Here is a 13564-nt window from a genome sequence, read left to right as displayed (position 1 = left end):
TCTTTCACAGCATTCAGTCCAGACTCTATCTCAGAGCGGCATTTTTTCACATGTTGGATATGGAGACAAGAGCAGTTCCCACTCTTGTTCTATAGAAAGAAATAGTAAAAGGATCTCACAATGGATCTTTGTGCCCAAAAAAACAGTGGAGTCACAGTTTCCTAGGCTTCCCCCCTGAGATGCCTGATGAGAGAGGTAGGGGTGAGGAACAGAGGGATGGTGGGAGGGATGAAGGGGCTGCGTAAAGGTTACCTCCGCTGACTTCTCTGTGGTAAACACAAACAAAAGCAGAATCCACCCTGCTGTCACTGTGGCCCTCCAGCAAGCCTCTCTGTCACAGCTGATGTGTGTGTAGATGATACATAAGGCCTGACTAACAAATTAGACTCACCACAGGAACTGCAAAGACACAAAACACAGTGTGATGCAGTGAGAAACATAACACAGGAAGACACCCTTTCTCTGTCTCTCTGTCGTATCTGGAGTTGCTGAACACAGGCACAGATATACACACGTACATTGCCAGAGGCCATTTCAATTCCTCAGGGTCTTTTCCTCCGGCAAAGAGGGTTGTGCGTGCCGTGCTCAACAGCCAGAAAATATCTTTTCACATCACAAGGCCGGCAAGGAATCCAAACATTATTTCTTGAGTCGTCACTGGTGGGCAAACAGGAGTACGTCAACATTTGTGTCAATAGATATTCTTTGGGTGAGCGAGGAACACTGGAGACATCTTCCTCATCTCTGTAATTGTTTAATTAGACGAATTCTTCCACTTCATTTTCCCAATTACATATCTTCCTATTTCATATTACATTGTCTTTTAAGTTGGTGTTACTAGCTACCAACATGAGCTTGCTGTAATGTGCTTTACACAGATATGCCCTTTTTGGAACACAAACGGGTTTTTTTTCAGCTACGTCCTCGTTCAAATATGAGGTACCATATCACCGATCGGCCTTGCTGCCCTTCACTGGTCACCTCTGAGTTTTATAATTGTTGTTAAAGATTTTACTGCTTGTGTTTAAAGCCTCGAATGGTCAGGCTCCTGCCTACATCTGTGATCTGCAAACACCCGCTATGTGTGGTTGCTGCTTAAGATCCTCCAGCAGGGCCCTGAGAATGGTTCCAGAACCACGGATGGATTTAATGTTGTTTTTTTTATTGTAAAGCACTTTGTAACTTTGCTTTGAAAGGCGCTATGTAAATTCGATAATGATTCAGTTTTATACGTGGGTAGCAAGTAGTGCTTATTTATTTATCATACGCCATCAGGTCTAATATAGGGTCATGAGTGTAAGTGGTACGATTTTTTGGATCAAGTTTTTACTACAACATTTTTTTCAGTGTTTTTCAGCCTGTGTGGTGCAGATGGAAATGAAATTCAGAGGACTTCTACAGTGTGGCAGTTTGCAGGTTGAGTCAGCTCATTGTGAGTCAACAGCCTGTTCCCTCCTGAACTGAGAAGAGTTGAGGTGACAGACAACACAGCGAGTTCCTTGGACTGTTAAAAACACAAGTTGAAGCACGCAGATGACAGTATCTGTCAGGGAACACACTCAGTCCCTGTCACTGTGCAATGCTTTGAAAAAAACATCTTTCTTCATGATATGAATTCAAATATTCTTTTCTCCAGAAACACATGACTCCCATCACAGAGGCACAGAGGAATTCATTGAAACACATTCTTGACAATTATCAGCCTCATCTCTGCGAACAGAGAAGAACAGGTGGAGTAATCAATGGTTACAACGAAGGCATAACGATACACCTGTTTGCAACAATGGAGGGTGGTGCAAAGGACAATGTCCCTTTCTGAAGGACAATGGTTTTGTCTGCATTTACGGTTTCCACAGCAGCAGTGCCTTCATGATTACACCCCACCGGGCCTCTCACTTCACAGTCTCTGCTCTGTGCGTGCGTGTGTGTGTGTGTTTGTGTGTGGTGTGTGGTGTGTGTGTGTGTGTGTGTGTGTGTGTGTTGTGTGAGAGAGAGAGAGAGAGAGGGAGAGAGAGAGGGAGAGAGAGGAGAGGGGAGAGGAGAGGAGAGGAGAGAGAGAGAGGGGAGAGAGAGAGAGATGGAGAGAGAGAGAGGAGAGAGAGAGAGAGGGGAGAGAGAGAGGGAGATAGAGAGAGAGAGAGAGCGAGGGAGAGGGAGAGGGAGAGGGAGAGGGAGAGAGAGAGAGAGGGAGAGATGAGAGAGAGAGAGGGAGAGAGAGAAGAGAGAGAGAGAGAGAGAGAGCGAGAGAGAGAGGGAGAGGAGGAGAGGAGAGAGGGAGAGAGAGGAGAGAGAGAGAGAGAGAGAGAGAGAGGAGAGAGAGAGAGGAGAGAGAGAGAGAGAGCGAGAGAGAGAGAGCGAGAGAGAGAGAGGGAGAGAGAGAGAGAGAGAGAGAGGAGAGAGAGAGAGAGAAGAGAGAGAGAGGAGAGAGAGAGAGAGAGAGAGAGAGACGAGGGAGAGAGAGAGGGAGAGAGAGAGAGAGAGAGGGAGAGAAGAGAGAGAGAGAGAGAGCGAGAGAGAGAGAGAGGAGAGGGAGAGAGAGAGAGAGGAGGATGTGTGGCTGACAATATGAGGAGGCTCACGTGACGATCTTTTAAATTCCTGTTCCCCTGCAACGCAATTTGTCAGAGTACGAATGCCGTGTGCCTGGCTCGCTGCTCTCACGCATGTCTGTTCATTTGTGGGCACAGAAGCCACAACAAGGACTTGACCGCTTGAAAACCGCTCCGCTCTCTTCATCATGTTGTTCTTACAGTTTTGAGCTCGCTTGTGTGTTTTGGTTTTCCTGCTGAAGCGTCTGAGTTGCCTAATGGTAAGGAACCAGCGGCAGGAGGAGGAGGAGAAAGAGGAGAGGAAACCCGACCAGAAAAAGAGAAGAATGCAACGTTTGACTGCTGCTCGTGCGTTATTTCTGCACCGATAAGGTGATTCAAACTGCGGCGGACAGCGGGAATACAACACATTTTAAAGCTTTTTGTTCTGTTCAATGCGCGGCCACTAGAAAGGAAAGGGGAGGAAGGCGCTGCTACGTTGCAAGTCCGGGATCATCGCCTATAAAGACCCAAGACAGTCCACGACCTGTAGGGTATCACCCTAAAAGCCCGAGGAACGATGTCATCTACGAAAGTCAAGAAGGATAAAGAGATCATAGCGGACTATGAGACCCAAGTGAAAGGTGCGGTGGTGAATGTGATGTCTGTGTCCAGCTGAACAAGAGCCCGTTTTGTCCTCCTCCATGTCTGTGCTTTTTCTTTTTATTCGTGTATCATAGGTTAGTGCAAATCTTCCTCTTTAGATTTGACTGTATAAGGTGTTCAACAGAGCACTGACAGCCCCCCCCCCCCCCCTTCATGGCAGGTAAACCGTGACAGTCAATCCAATGACAGCGCATCAGAGTGCGAACCACGGTCTCATTTCTCCTCTCTCTCGTGTGCAAAGGTTTCTGAGGTTAGTTCATCAACACCCAGAGGGGTTTCTGTGTGCTGAATTATGATTTGTCATCATGTGGTTGTGCAGCTTCATTGCTGGGTAAAATGATCCCTGTGTTGAAATCAGTGCAGGATAGAGGACTGGCTGATGTTATTGCACCTCGTTTCTTTCACATTTTGGGGCCTGTGTTTGGTTTACTGTGGCTGGTGTGGGGAGATATGCATTCAAGATGTTGATCAATGCATTCACTACATAGTCCTTGTGCACATTCAGTGTCTTATAATGTCAAGGTGCCTTTGATTCATAGTCAGTTTGACTGTTTGACACTGTGGCTTGATGTCATCTTTTTTTAAAATCCTTTTCCGTACTCCAAAGTAACTTCACCTTTGGTATGATTTGACTTACTATTTTAGAATCCTAATTATCTCAAAGCAGAGGGTAGACTATAAACTGATGGTTTAGCGATATGATTTGGTTGTAAAAGAGTCTCATTGGTAAATGATGAAACTGGATACAGTGACATGCGGTCAACTTGACTGTATTGGTTACAGAGTCAGTCTATGATGATGACTGTGTTGATTGTTGTATAAAATATTTAAGCTTTGTGAAGAAACAAGATGATAAATAATGTATTCAAAGTATTCGTAGGGAGCAACCGAATACAGGCCACCCAAATAAACAACCACTTAATACATGAAGTGGCAGTTTATTCTGCTGTGTGGTGTAACAATGACAGATGCATACTGTACATACAAGCAGAGCAGACTGGTTATGGGCAGACAGTTCCCTAAGTGGAGCTGGGGTTCAGTTTCAAGGCCCTGGACCCATTACTGGCACTCTCACTCTCAGTGGTTTTACTAATGTTACGCCTCAGGGGCTTCAGCTGATCATCCCCCCGAGTCTTGTACAAGTCCAGACCTTTGGATGTGTGAGCCGTTGAATTTACGGGATTCACATTCGTTTTTGTGTTGATCGTTGTGATTCAGCTGCTAGTCTATACCAAATAGACTCTCTGTGCCTCTATAACCTTAGTTTTGTCTCTTGGCATGTGCCGGGTCATTCAGAAAATTGCCATGTCTTATTTGCCAATATCTTATTCTGCTGCTCTCGACTTTACTCCAGGCCATTTCTTTGGTAATTCAGACATTAATTATTCATCTTAGATCTCACTGAGCCATGGGAGAATTACTCTTGTTTCACAGAGCCGGGCCCTGTGTGCTGCCTCTTTGCATTCGACGGGGCCCTTGAGAACTGTGGGGGTACGAGGTAAATGCTAATTTATGGAGAACGCTGCTTGTTTCTCATTCACAGCTGGTGTGTTGCATTGCCTACAGACATCCACAACCTCACATCAATGGCAATGTTATGAATCGAAGCCGGCAGTGAGCGAAGCGTAATGAAATTCAGATTGGAAATTGCACCTGTCTTACTCTGAGTTATTGCTTTATGGTTAATGTGTACCAAATGGGGCCAAATCATCAGTGTGTCATTGATTGGTCCATAACAAGATCGCAGGGTTTCTTTATTATGTATGAGGTCTAATAAAAAAACTAAAATCACTTGGTTTCAACAACAAAGAAAAATGCTGCCAGTACTTCGACTGTGGTGAAGTATTGTTTCCTTAAATATACTGTCTGCAAGTGTTATAATATAGAATTTACTTCCTCTGTTGCAGTGTAAGAAACCACTCTCCGAAACTCTTAACCCAACCCTTGAGGCTCGCTCCCAAAGCCGAGGTCTCTGAAGAACCCTCGGAGATGGTGTTCACTTTATTCAAGCGGTTCAGCCGGCAGATCCTGCATTAGCATGTCAATGGAGAGGGTTCATACGCCGAACAGAGAGCGGCTGACGGAGGAGCTTGAACTCTGTTTTGGAGCTTACCACCGTGTGTTTGAGAGCAGCTCTCCCTCCTCCTGTTTGCCAGTTTAAGAGGCAGCTTGTGAAGTGTTCCTCTCCGGGCTCAGCCATCAGCAGCTTTTTGACATTTAAGCTCCAGGTTTGAAACTGAAATATAGCTGCAGTATAAACTTCCACATTTCCTGCAGTATTTAGGAAATAAAAGTCAGTGTGATCATTGCTTTAACTAGTTGGCTGAGTTTGATAGCAGTCTTTTCCTAGATGTAACTGTTGTCTGACTCAGACACGACCACGACAGTCATTACCCGCACTGACACCGATACACCCACGCACAAAGACGGGCGTACAGAAAGACAGGCACACAGTGTTTGAGAGGACGATCAGTTTTAATGTGATGGAATTCACACAAGGCTTCATTTGCTTTCACTTGTTTTTCCTGTAGGCAGGAGGAAATGAAGGCAACCGCTCTTGGAAATTGTTCAGTGTCCTCAAGATGTACTCATTAATGTCCGGCCCTGCCAGCCACACACATACACAAACACACTTGAGGTGATACTGAAAAGGAAGCAGGGGCTTTTTCACCTCTGGGTTCAGGCTTCTTTTTGTTGCTATAGTTCCTTTCTGCCGGACTAAATACAAACAAGTTGAACCTCTCAAGCAGACCAAATAAAATCCTGAAAGTAATTTGATCAACATTCATTTCCAACAGGACTGTCACAGGCGCTGCATGTATTTTTCCCAATGCAAACCAAAGTGTCTTTTGGGCAGTTAAAGTAGATAGAACGTGATCACGCACACCGTTACATTTGAAATGATTTATGATCTCATGGTATGTTCTTTGCAGCTGTACATGTCAATCATTAGCTTGCAGTATGTACGGTGCCTAGTGTGGTCAGAAACAACACATCTCACCCCTTATATGCAAATAAAACTTCAGTGTGACTTGTCTGATAGAATGACCCTAATAATAACCTGAAAAGGTGAGTCGGCTTGATGAAATGCTGATGATGATTGTGTGAGACACTAGGTGTGTCTGCGTGTTTGTTGTTGCTCCAGGCTACAGACAGCTCTGCTGAGGGAGATGAACGTTAAAATGTAGAAATGTGTCCGTTAATTGATGTTGGTAATTTTGTCACGATCAGAGCTTGTTACCATCATGGTGGGATTCGGTCAGTTCGCTCTCAACATCCTGCTGGGCAACATGAAGCTGGCTGTGCAGAAAGTGACATGTTGGGAGAGAAATGGTCGCATTGACTCACCGGCAGCTTGTTTGGCAAACCTGCTGCTGACTGAGAGAACATTTGCAAAAAAACATCTACGAGCGATTTAGACATAATAATCTTTAGGGGGGCAGCTTGTGTATTCTTTGGTCCAATAGATTTTGGGTTTCATTAAGGGTTGGTTTGTTTGTGCAGTGGAAGTGACCAGTCAAACAAACGGGCAGCTCAAATTGCTCTGTTGCTGAGTTAAGATGGTGTGATTTCATTCTATAAATAGACACTGAAGTGAAGTTAATGGAAAAGTTTGACACTTGATACTGCTCTTGTGTGTGTAAGATAACTATGAAACTACCTCCAATAGCCAGTTAGCTTAGCATAAAGACTGAATACAGAAGGAAACAGGTAGCCTGCCCCTGGCCCATACCAGCATCTCTAAAGGTCACTGAGTTAGTGACCTTTAGACATCTCGTTTAGTCCATAGACTGTATTTAATATGGACATAGTCATCGTGACTTCGCCTGAAAGATTTCTGAAGAGCCGTTGTGAAGCTATCGCTACAGTTTATGTGGGTCTATGTGGATGTTGCAGCAGAGGAAACATCGAGTGGGGAACGACTTGAGACGGCACCCACCTAGCAGCCACGCCCTTCATGATGTGTACATTTAAGCCTAAATGTACTTTAAACAGATGAGTTGTATAAAAAGTCCCCCTTTTCATGAATATGATTATAAGCCATAGAGACCTAAACTGTTTTTTGTACCAGACTGTAAAGATGTTTATTTCAGCTGAATGGGGTCGATGGGGATTGACTCGCTGTTGGAGTCAGCCTCAAGTGGCCATTTGAGGAAAACTGTTTTTGACACTTCCATGTTGGCTTCATTTGACAACAACGGAGGTTGCTGCTTGATTTAATCCACACACACAAAAATGTAAATGATTGTGTGTGCTCTTGCTAGTTTTTTTTCTCTCTTCCGGTCTTTATGCTAAGCTAAGTTAGCCGAAGATTGCTTCATACTTTAATGCACAGACATAAGAGTGGTATCAATCCTCCGATTTAAGGCAAGCAAGTAAATAATTGTGTTTGCACACATGTTGTTTTTTTCTTTGAAAGTTTTTTGTACCTAATCACATTTTATTAACAAAACTTCAGAGGACAGCAGAAGTTTGACAGAACGTGTCTTTGTTATGGCGGTAAAAGAGGCAACATGTCTACCACATACAATATCTTACACTCAGACTAAGTGTGACAGAGATGACAAGAGGTCACCTGTGGCTGTTACCATTTAAAAAGATCAACATATTCATGTCACACTGAGCTATCGTCCTGCAGTCTGCCATCAGAGTTCTCTCAACTCTGGTGATCTGCTCTGGTCTCTGTAAACTCACGAACTCACAAATGCAGCTGCCACTTGATAAATTGAGAGTTTGTTCTGTCTGTTTCACAAGGATTTGAGAGATAATCAGCTTTTCATGAAACTGGTGATCTGCCAGTATCATTTAAGACAGTCTCTGAATTTCTTCTTTTTTTTCTGGTTTGTGTGCTCGCCTTCATAAAGTAGACAAAGGGTCATTTAAACACAAACACACACATTCATTTGCTTGGTTATTTGGTGCCAGTCAGTGCATGAATTCACATCTCCTTTTATTCAGTTGTGTATGCTGAATGAATATTAATCAAGACTGACTGACTGACTGAGAAGTGTAGCTGTCAACACCATGATAGTATTAAAAGTCCAGTAATGCACTGCTGTTTGCTGGAGGACTGAAACCGTTACAGGGCTGTTACACTTACATTTAATTCAAATCAAGAGCGATAAGACTGACATACCAAGCATGCATTGACTTTGTAAGTTATTGAATGAATGGATATGTTTTTGACATACAAACCTTATTTTCTGAACCAAAATAGCAAAACTTTAAATCTGAATTTAAATGGTCTTGAGCTTTGAATATCCACACAGACTTTGCCATTAGAGATTGACACTAAAAGGAAAAACTCTACAAGCTCAGGTCGAAGTGATACGAGTGTTTCGCTTCAGTCCTCAGTAACTTTATAATGTGACATGTAGTAAAATAGTATATTGTGTCAGTGTGCTCTCTGTACGTTCAAAACGTTTCAATGGATTTTGACTTTGTTTGTAGTTGTTTTCTTCCTAAATGCCACAATTTTAAACTATTATTTTATCAATAAACAAAAACGTTTTTTGATCGTCTCAAAAGCTTCACAGTGTGACAGAGGTCATTAACCGGCAGTTCAGTTGCTCCCTTTATTGCCTGGCAAATAGAAAATGACAGGAAATTATGAAATGATTTGGCTTTATTACCCAACAAGTATCCATGGTGAGATGAAGCAATAGTTGATACAAAAAAAATGAATTAATAAACAAACTTCCTGCTGAGAGACTGTAACCTTAGAAACAGAGAAAACAGGGCAGTTGTGTAAAAATAACCCCCCAACGAGAGTTTGAAAAAGTGACTCTGTGATGAAGTAATTCGTTAAGTTCTTCTAGTGCAGGCTTGGGTCCTGCTAAATGAACTGTATTAGGCACCAGTGAAGTGCAGGTCCCACGAAAGACTTTAGACCATTAAAGAGTGCACCTATTGGCAGCTCACAAATCCCTCTCACCCTCCACTGTTGGTAGAAATAGAAGCAAAAATGGCTGATTATTTCAAATGTATTAAGTTTATTTATTTAAAACCACAATCTTCCTCAAAGCCCAAGGGTGTGTCTTTACATTGCTAGTTTTGTCTGACCATCAGTCCAAAACCTGAAAGATATTCAGTTAATTGTCACATAAAGCTGCCAATGTTATGTGGTATGTATTTACTGTAATTGCAGAATATGATGTCATAATGTGCAGAATATGAGGAGCTCCTTTGGTTGTGACTCACCTGAGTTTTTAAAACTAGACGTTGCTCTCTGTTTCACCTACTTGAGACGTCCTTGGTTCAGAGGCCCACCCGCTCTTCTTTTTATAAATGCATTTAAAACTTCCAGTGCATTTGTAAATACCATATGCTGTGGGAGTATTTATTTTATTAAATAGTGAAATTAGTTTAAGTGCTTTGATCAGTGGACACCTTGTCAGCTTTGCAATTGTATACCACGTCTCAGTGCATGCATCCCTACGTGCAGCCTCACTCTATGCTGCCACCCGTCCACATCCATCAGACTGCACCACTCCTCCAATAAGCTGCTCCCCGGGGACTGGTGCACGCCTGTGTTGCCATGGAGACACCTCTCAGCCTGGTCCTGCCGTCCTGGATCCTGGATACAGCAGTGACGGGCAGCGAGACTCTGAAAGGCCGTGTTTCCGCTTGGAGTTCTACATGCTCGGGCTTCTCTGAAGCGGCAGACTCGTGCAGCCGATACAGAGGAAGTCTGGGACGAATTTCCTCTACTTGCATTGTGAAGCGGAGCAAAAACTGATTGTGAATGTTTATTTTATTGTCATCAGGAGTGTTTTTTTTCCTTCAAAGCACTGCGGCTTGAGGTTTATTACAGTTTAAGAGATTCAATGAGCTGTTTATCATCTAGCTTATTATCACTGACAGCAAGCAGTTGCCGAATGGCCCTCATTTTCAATAAGAGACTAGAAGGTAGTGGAAAAACTGCTTGAGACAAGCTCATTTGATTGATTCTTAGGTTGACAGAACAGCCAGTGGAAAATCCGATAAACCAGCAGATAATTAGGAAGGAGGATTAGGAGTGAGGGACGACCCAGAGACTGACAGCTGACATCTTGCTGTAGGACGCTCCGTCGGTTCACCTCTGCTCTGCCATTGATTGGTCTCAGCCCCTGTTGTCTTATCTTTGAGTACATGTGCTGCAGCAGCCTGGCCTAATGAGGGAACAGGAGAGAGACAGAAAGAGAAGAACCTTGCAATGACATCAGGAGTATGCCCTCATGAATCCAAAAATTGCATTAATCATTAGGGATTAAAAAAAAGAACAGAGAAGTAGGGGGATTAGTTCAACGACTGGAACTTGAATATAAGACTCAGTGCAAGGCACAGAGAGAGAGAGTGAATTAAGGTCTGGATAAGGGTTGTGTTTGTCTGTGTGTCTGCTTTTCTTGTGAATTTGGCTCTGCAGTGTAGAGCCCAGATACTGCAGAGCTGACTTGGGGATTAGGTTCGTGAAATTTGGCTCAGAGTGGCTTTTGTCTTGTGTGTGTGTGTGTGTGTGTGTCTACACACAGTATGTGTGTCTTACTGCATGGTGATGTGAACACCTAAAGATGTCATTGTCAAAGTGTTGAATACCTTCTGAGGCTGGTTATGATCTATAATTTATCCCCATTACACAGACACATGTAGTTCTTTCCTCCACAGTCATTGCACCAGTATCCAAAAACATGAAGTGGAATCTGTACTTCTCATAGATTCAGTGAAACATTGACATGCATGCTAAACGTGCCTGCAAAATCTGTAGAGCAGACACATACACTGTCAAACCCATCAATATGTAAGATCATATTTTAGCCTTATTGCCCCGCAGTGAAGTGATCCATCCCTCCTCTTCCTTCTCTGTCAGCTTAAACAGCAGACTTGCATTAAAACGCTGCGCCAGTACTTCACCACTGGTCTCCTGAATTAAGTTCAGGAGGGGGTGCAGGTTAATTTGTATGAGATAATAAGAAATTACTTGTTCTAAGCCCATTAATGTATCCATAATACATCAGAGCCAATGATACCTCTGCAACTCTCCCCATCTAGGTTATAACATGTTTGTAGTTTTGAGAACAGAGCTCGAGCAACAACGGATTTCTACAGTCAGTAGAAACTTTTCAAACCCCACTTACTGCATTATCAGTTTCTCTGATGTCCATCTGCATCGGCCAAACACTCAAACATATCTTTGACATGTCACAGATCTCTAAATATAACGCCTTGCATGAGAATTGAGATGGAGGCTCTCATTGGATGCATCTGGTCTCTGTGAACCAAACCTTGTGCAGATACTTTGCATGAGGTGAGTGTTCAGTTCACAAACATGTTTGGGAGGAGTGCAACTCCAGTAGACAGTTCAGCTCATTCAACCTTTGCTAGAAACATCACCATACTGTGCTTTAACACAGCTGCCAACACAGGGTTTTGTCTGTGAGGGTCAAAGGTCAGGAGTCTTCAACATCCCACTATTGTTTTCAGAGGGCTTCCTGTGTGTCCACTGTGCTTTCAATTCCTGTCCTTTTAAACGGTGAAGGGGAGATTATGTTGTGGAGCAGGTGTCCAGTGGAAGGGGCCGGGCTCTCCATGATGATATCTGCTCTCATAATACGTCATATACAGAATATGTCACACTGAACGTTGTGATTTACAGAGCGGCAGCAATGGAGGCAATTTTTCATTGCATGTAACTGAACTGGTTGCAAAAAGGGCAAAAATGGCAGAGCAGGAATCTAATTGTATTGTACTGTCACAAGTTCCTCCAATATAGGCGGTATAAAAGTATCCTTGGCCATATTCCAGCTGCTCCAGTCTCACCCCCCCCCCCTTTCTCTCTCTGCCTAACTTATATTTCTGTGTAGATGCTTACGCAGAGCTTACGCAGAGCCTTAAGTGTGGTTTGCCAAGTAGAGAGCTGCATTATGTGCCGAGCTCCTCCTGAATAATGTTACTACGCACCTGCACCGCAGACGTTTGATTGGGCATCAGAGCTGGGAAATGATTATTTTGGACAAGTACCGTCACATCCTGTTACAACAACAACACCTTTATTAAATCTAAGCACAAGAGCTCCTCCTCATCGGCCAACTCTTCCATGTTTCTCTCCAGCCCTGGAGTTTTGTTGGGCCAAACTTAAATGGAACCATTGAATCACGTTGATCACGTAAATCAATGACCACCTGACAAAGGATTTGAAAACAGCGAGTCCAAACCAAATAGAAATAGCACGCTAAGCACAATCCACTGCAGTATGTGTGCCTGCCGTGTGTGAGAGGTGCCGGCACATAACACATAGACGCACCGCCGCAGGAGTATAAATGAAGCTGAAAGTGGGGCATCCATGTTTAGTATCTTTACACAGAACTGTGTGGGTTTAGAGCCTTGTTATATACATGTCAGAGAGGAATGAAGGCAGGTGGTGGTGGCTGTATACTGAGGTTATGTATAGATCATATAGAAAATGTGAGGTCTCTAATATACATAAATCTTTTTAAAGGCACTTGATGTGTTTGAACCAGTTATCTTGAACGCAATTCAGGCATGTTGTGTGTCAAACTACTCACTGTGTGTTTTATCTACGCTGTAAACGCTGATCTTTGTATTTCTTCACTTCATGGTAGCGAATCAGAGCAGAATCAAATACGGACATCAGAAGGATTTCTTTAGTCAAGCAGTGTAATAATAGTGCACAGGACTTATGTTGGTGGTGTTTAAAAAAAGAGAAACAATCATTTTCACTCTAGCTTCAGGCCTACATTTACATTCTCCTGAGATTGAAAAGAACCACAGAGGGGTCCCTCACTTTGTGTAAACCGCAGCCAGTGAAGCAACTCAAAGAGCTGGGAATACTTAGGGAATAATTCTCCAATTGCTCATGGTTTGTGAGAGGGAAGGGCACGCTACTGGTGTGCGTGACCTATTTTTCCAAACTCATCTGACAAATGTAGCGCTGCAGCTGCTGCTTCAGAGTTCCCTTTTTGTGAAAGACTGTTTTCAAAAGTCCTCCCTGTCACTCATGCACATCGGTGTCACTTTTTCCTGGGGCACTTCTCTCGGCTCGCCTGCTTTGCCACTGTTTCTCTTTTAAAGAAAAACAACATGGAAGAAAAAAACACAAACACTGCATGCAGGGAACGTAACTGCACGTCTGCGACAGTCAGTCATTCCTGTCAGGACTGAAGCAGCTCAGTGGTATCCCTCCCTGAGCTCTGGTTCCGGGCTCCCACTAAAAACGGAGTTTTAAGCTGTCAGCGCTGGAAGGGAGAGGGAGGCCCCCTGGATGAAGGGGAGGGCCGGGACAATGGTTAACCACAGAGTGAAGCATGCCGCTCGAGGCTGAGGCCAGGCGGCACGACATCGCAGGGAAAGAGAAGGCTCGCCCCCAAGACATC

The 13564-nt window shown here is 43.7% G+C and overlaps 1 protein-coding gene across 1 annotated transcript in view; it reads left to right on the top strand.

Annotated features, from left to right (window-relative positions):
* Nucleotides 1–3108: 3108 nt before the first annotated feature.
* srgap3 (SLIT-ROBO Rho GTPase activating protein 3) overlaps nucleotides 3109–13564 on the top strand; it is a gene marked incomplete at both ends in the record, with an annotated part of 46278 nt that continues 35822 nt past the window's right edge. Inside the window, one exon of the mRNA XM_079297061.1 lies at nucleotides 3109–3172. Coding sequence (XP_079153187.1) covers nucleotides 3109–3172 — 64 coding nt within the window. The remainder of the gene's footprint in view (nucleotides 3173–13564) is intronic.

Source organism: Melanostigma gelatinosum, assembly GCF_949748355.1.
Source record: "Melanostigma gelatinosum genome assembly, chromosome: 3".
NCBI lineage: Eukaryota > Metazoa > Chordata > Actinopteri > Perciformes > Zoarcidae > Melanostigma > Melanostigma gelatinosum.
The sequence above is the reverse complement of the archived record's forward strand: the minus strand, read 5'-3'. Positions and strand labels throughout refer to the sequence as shown.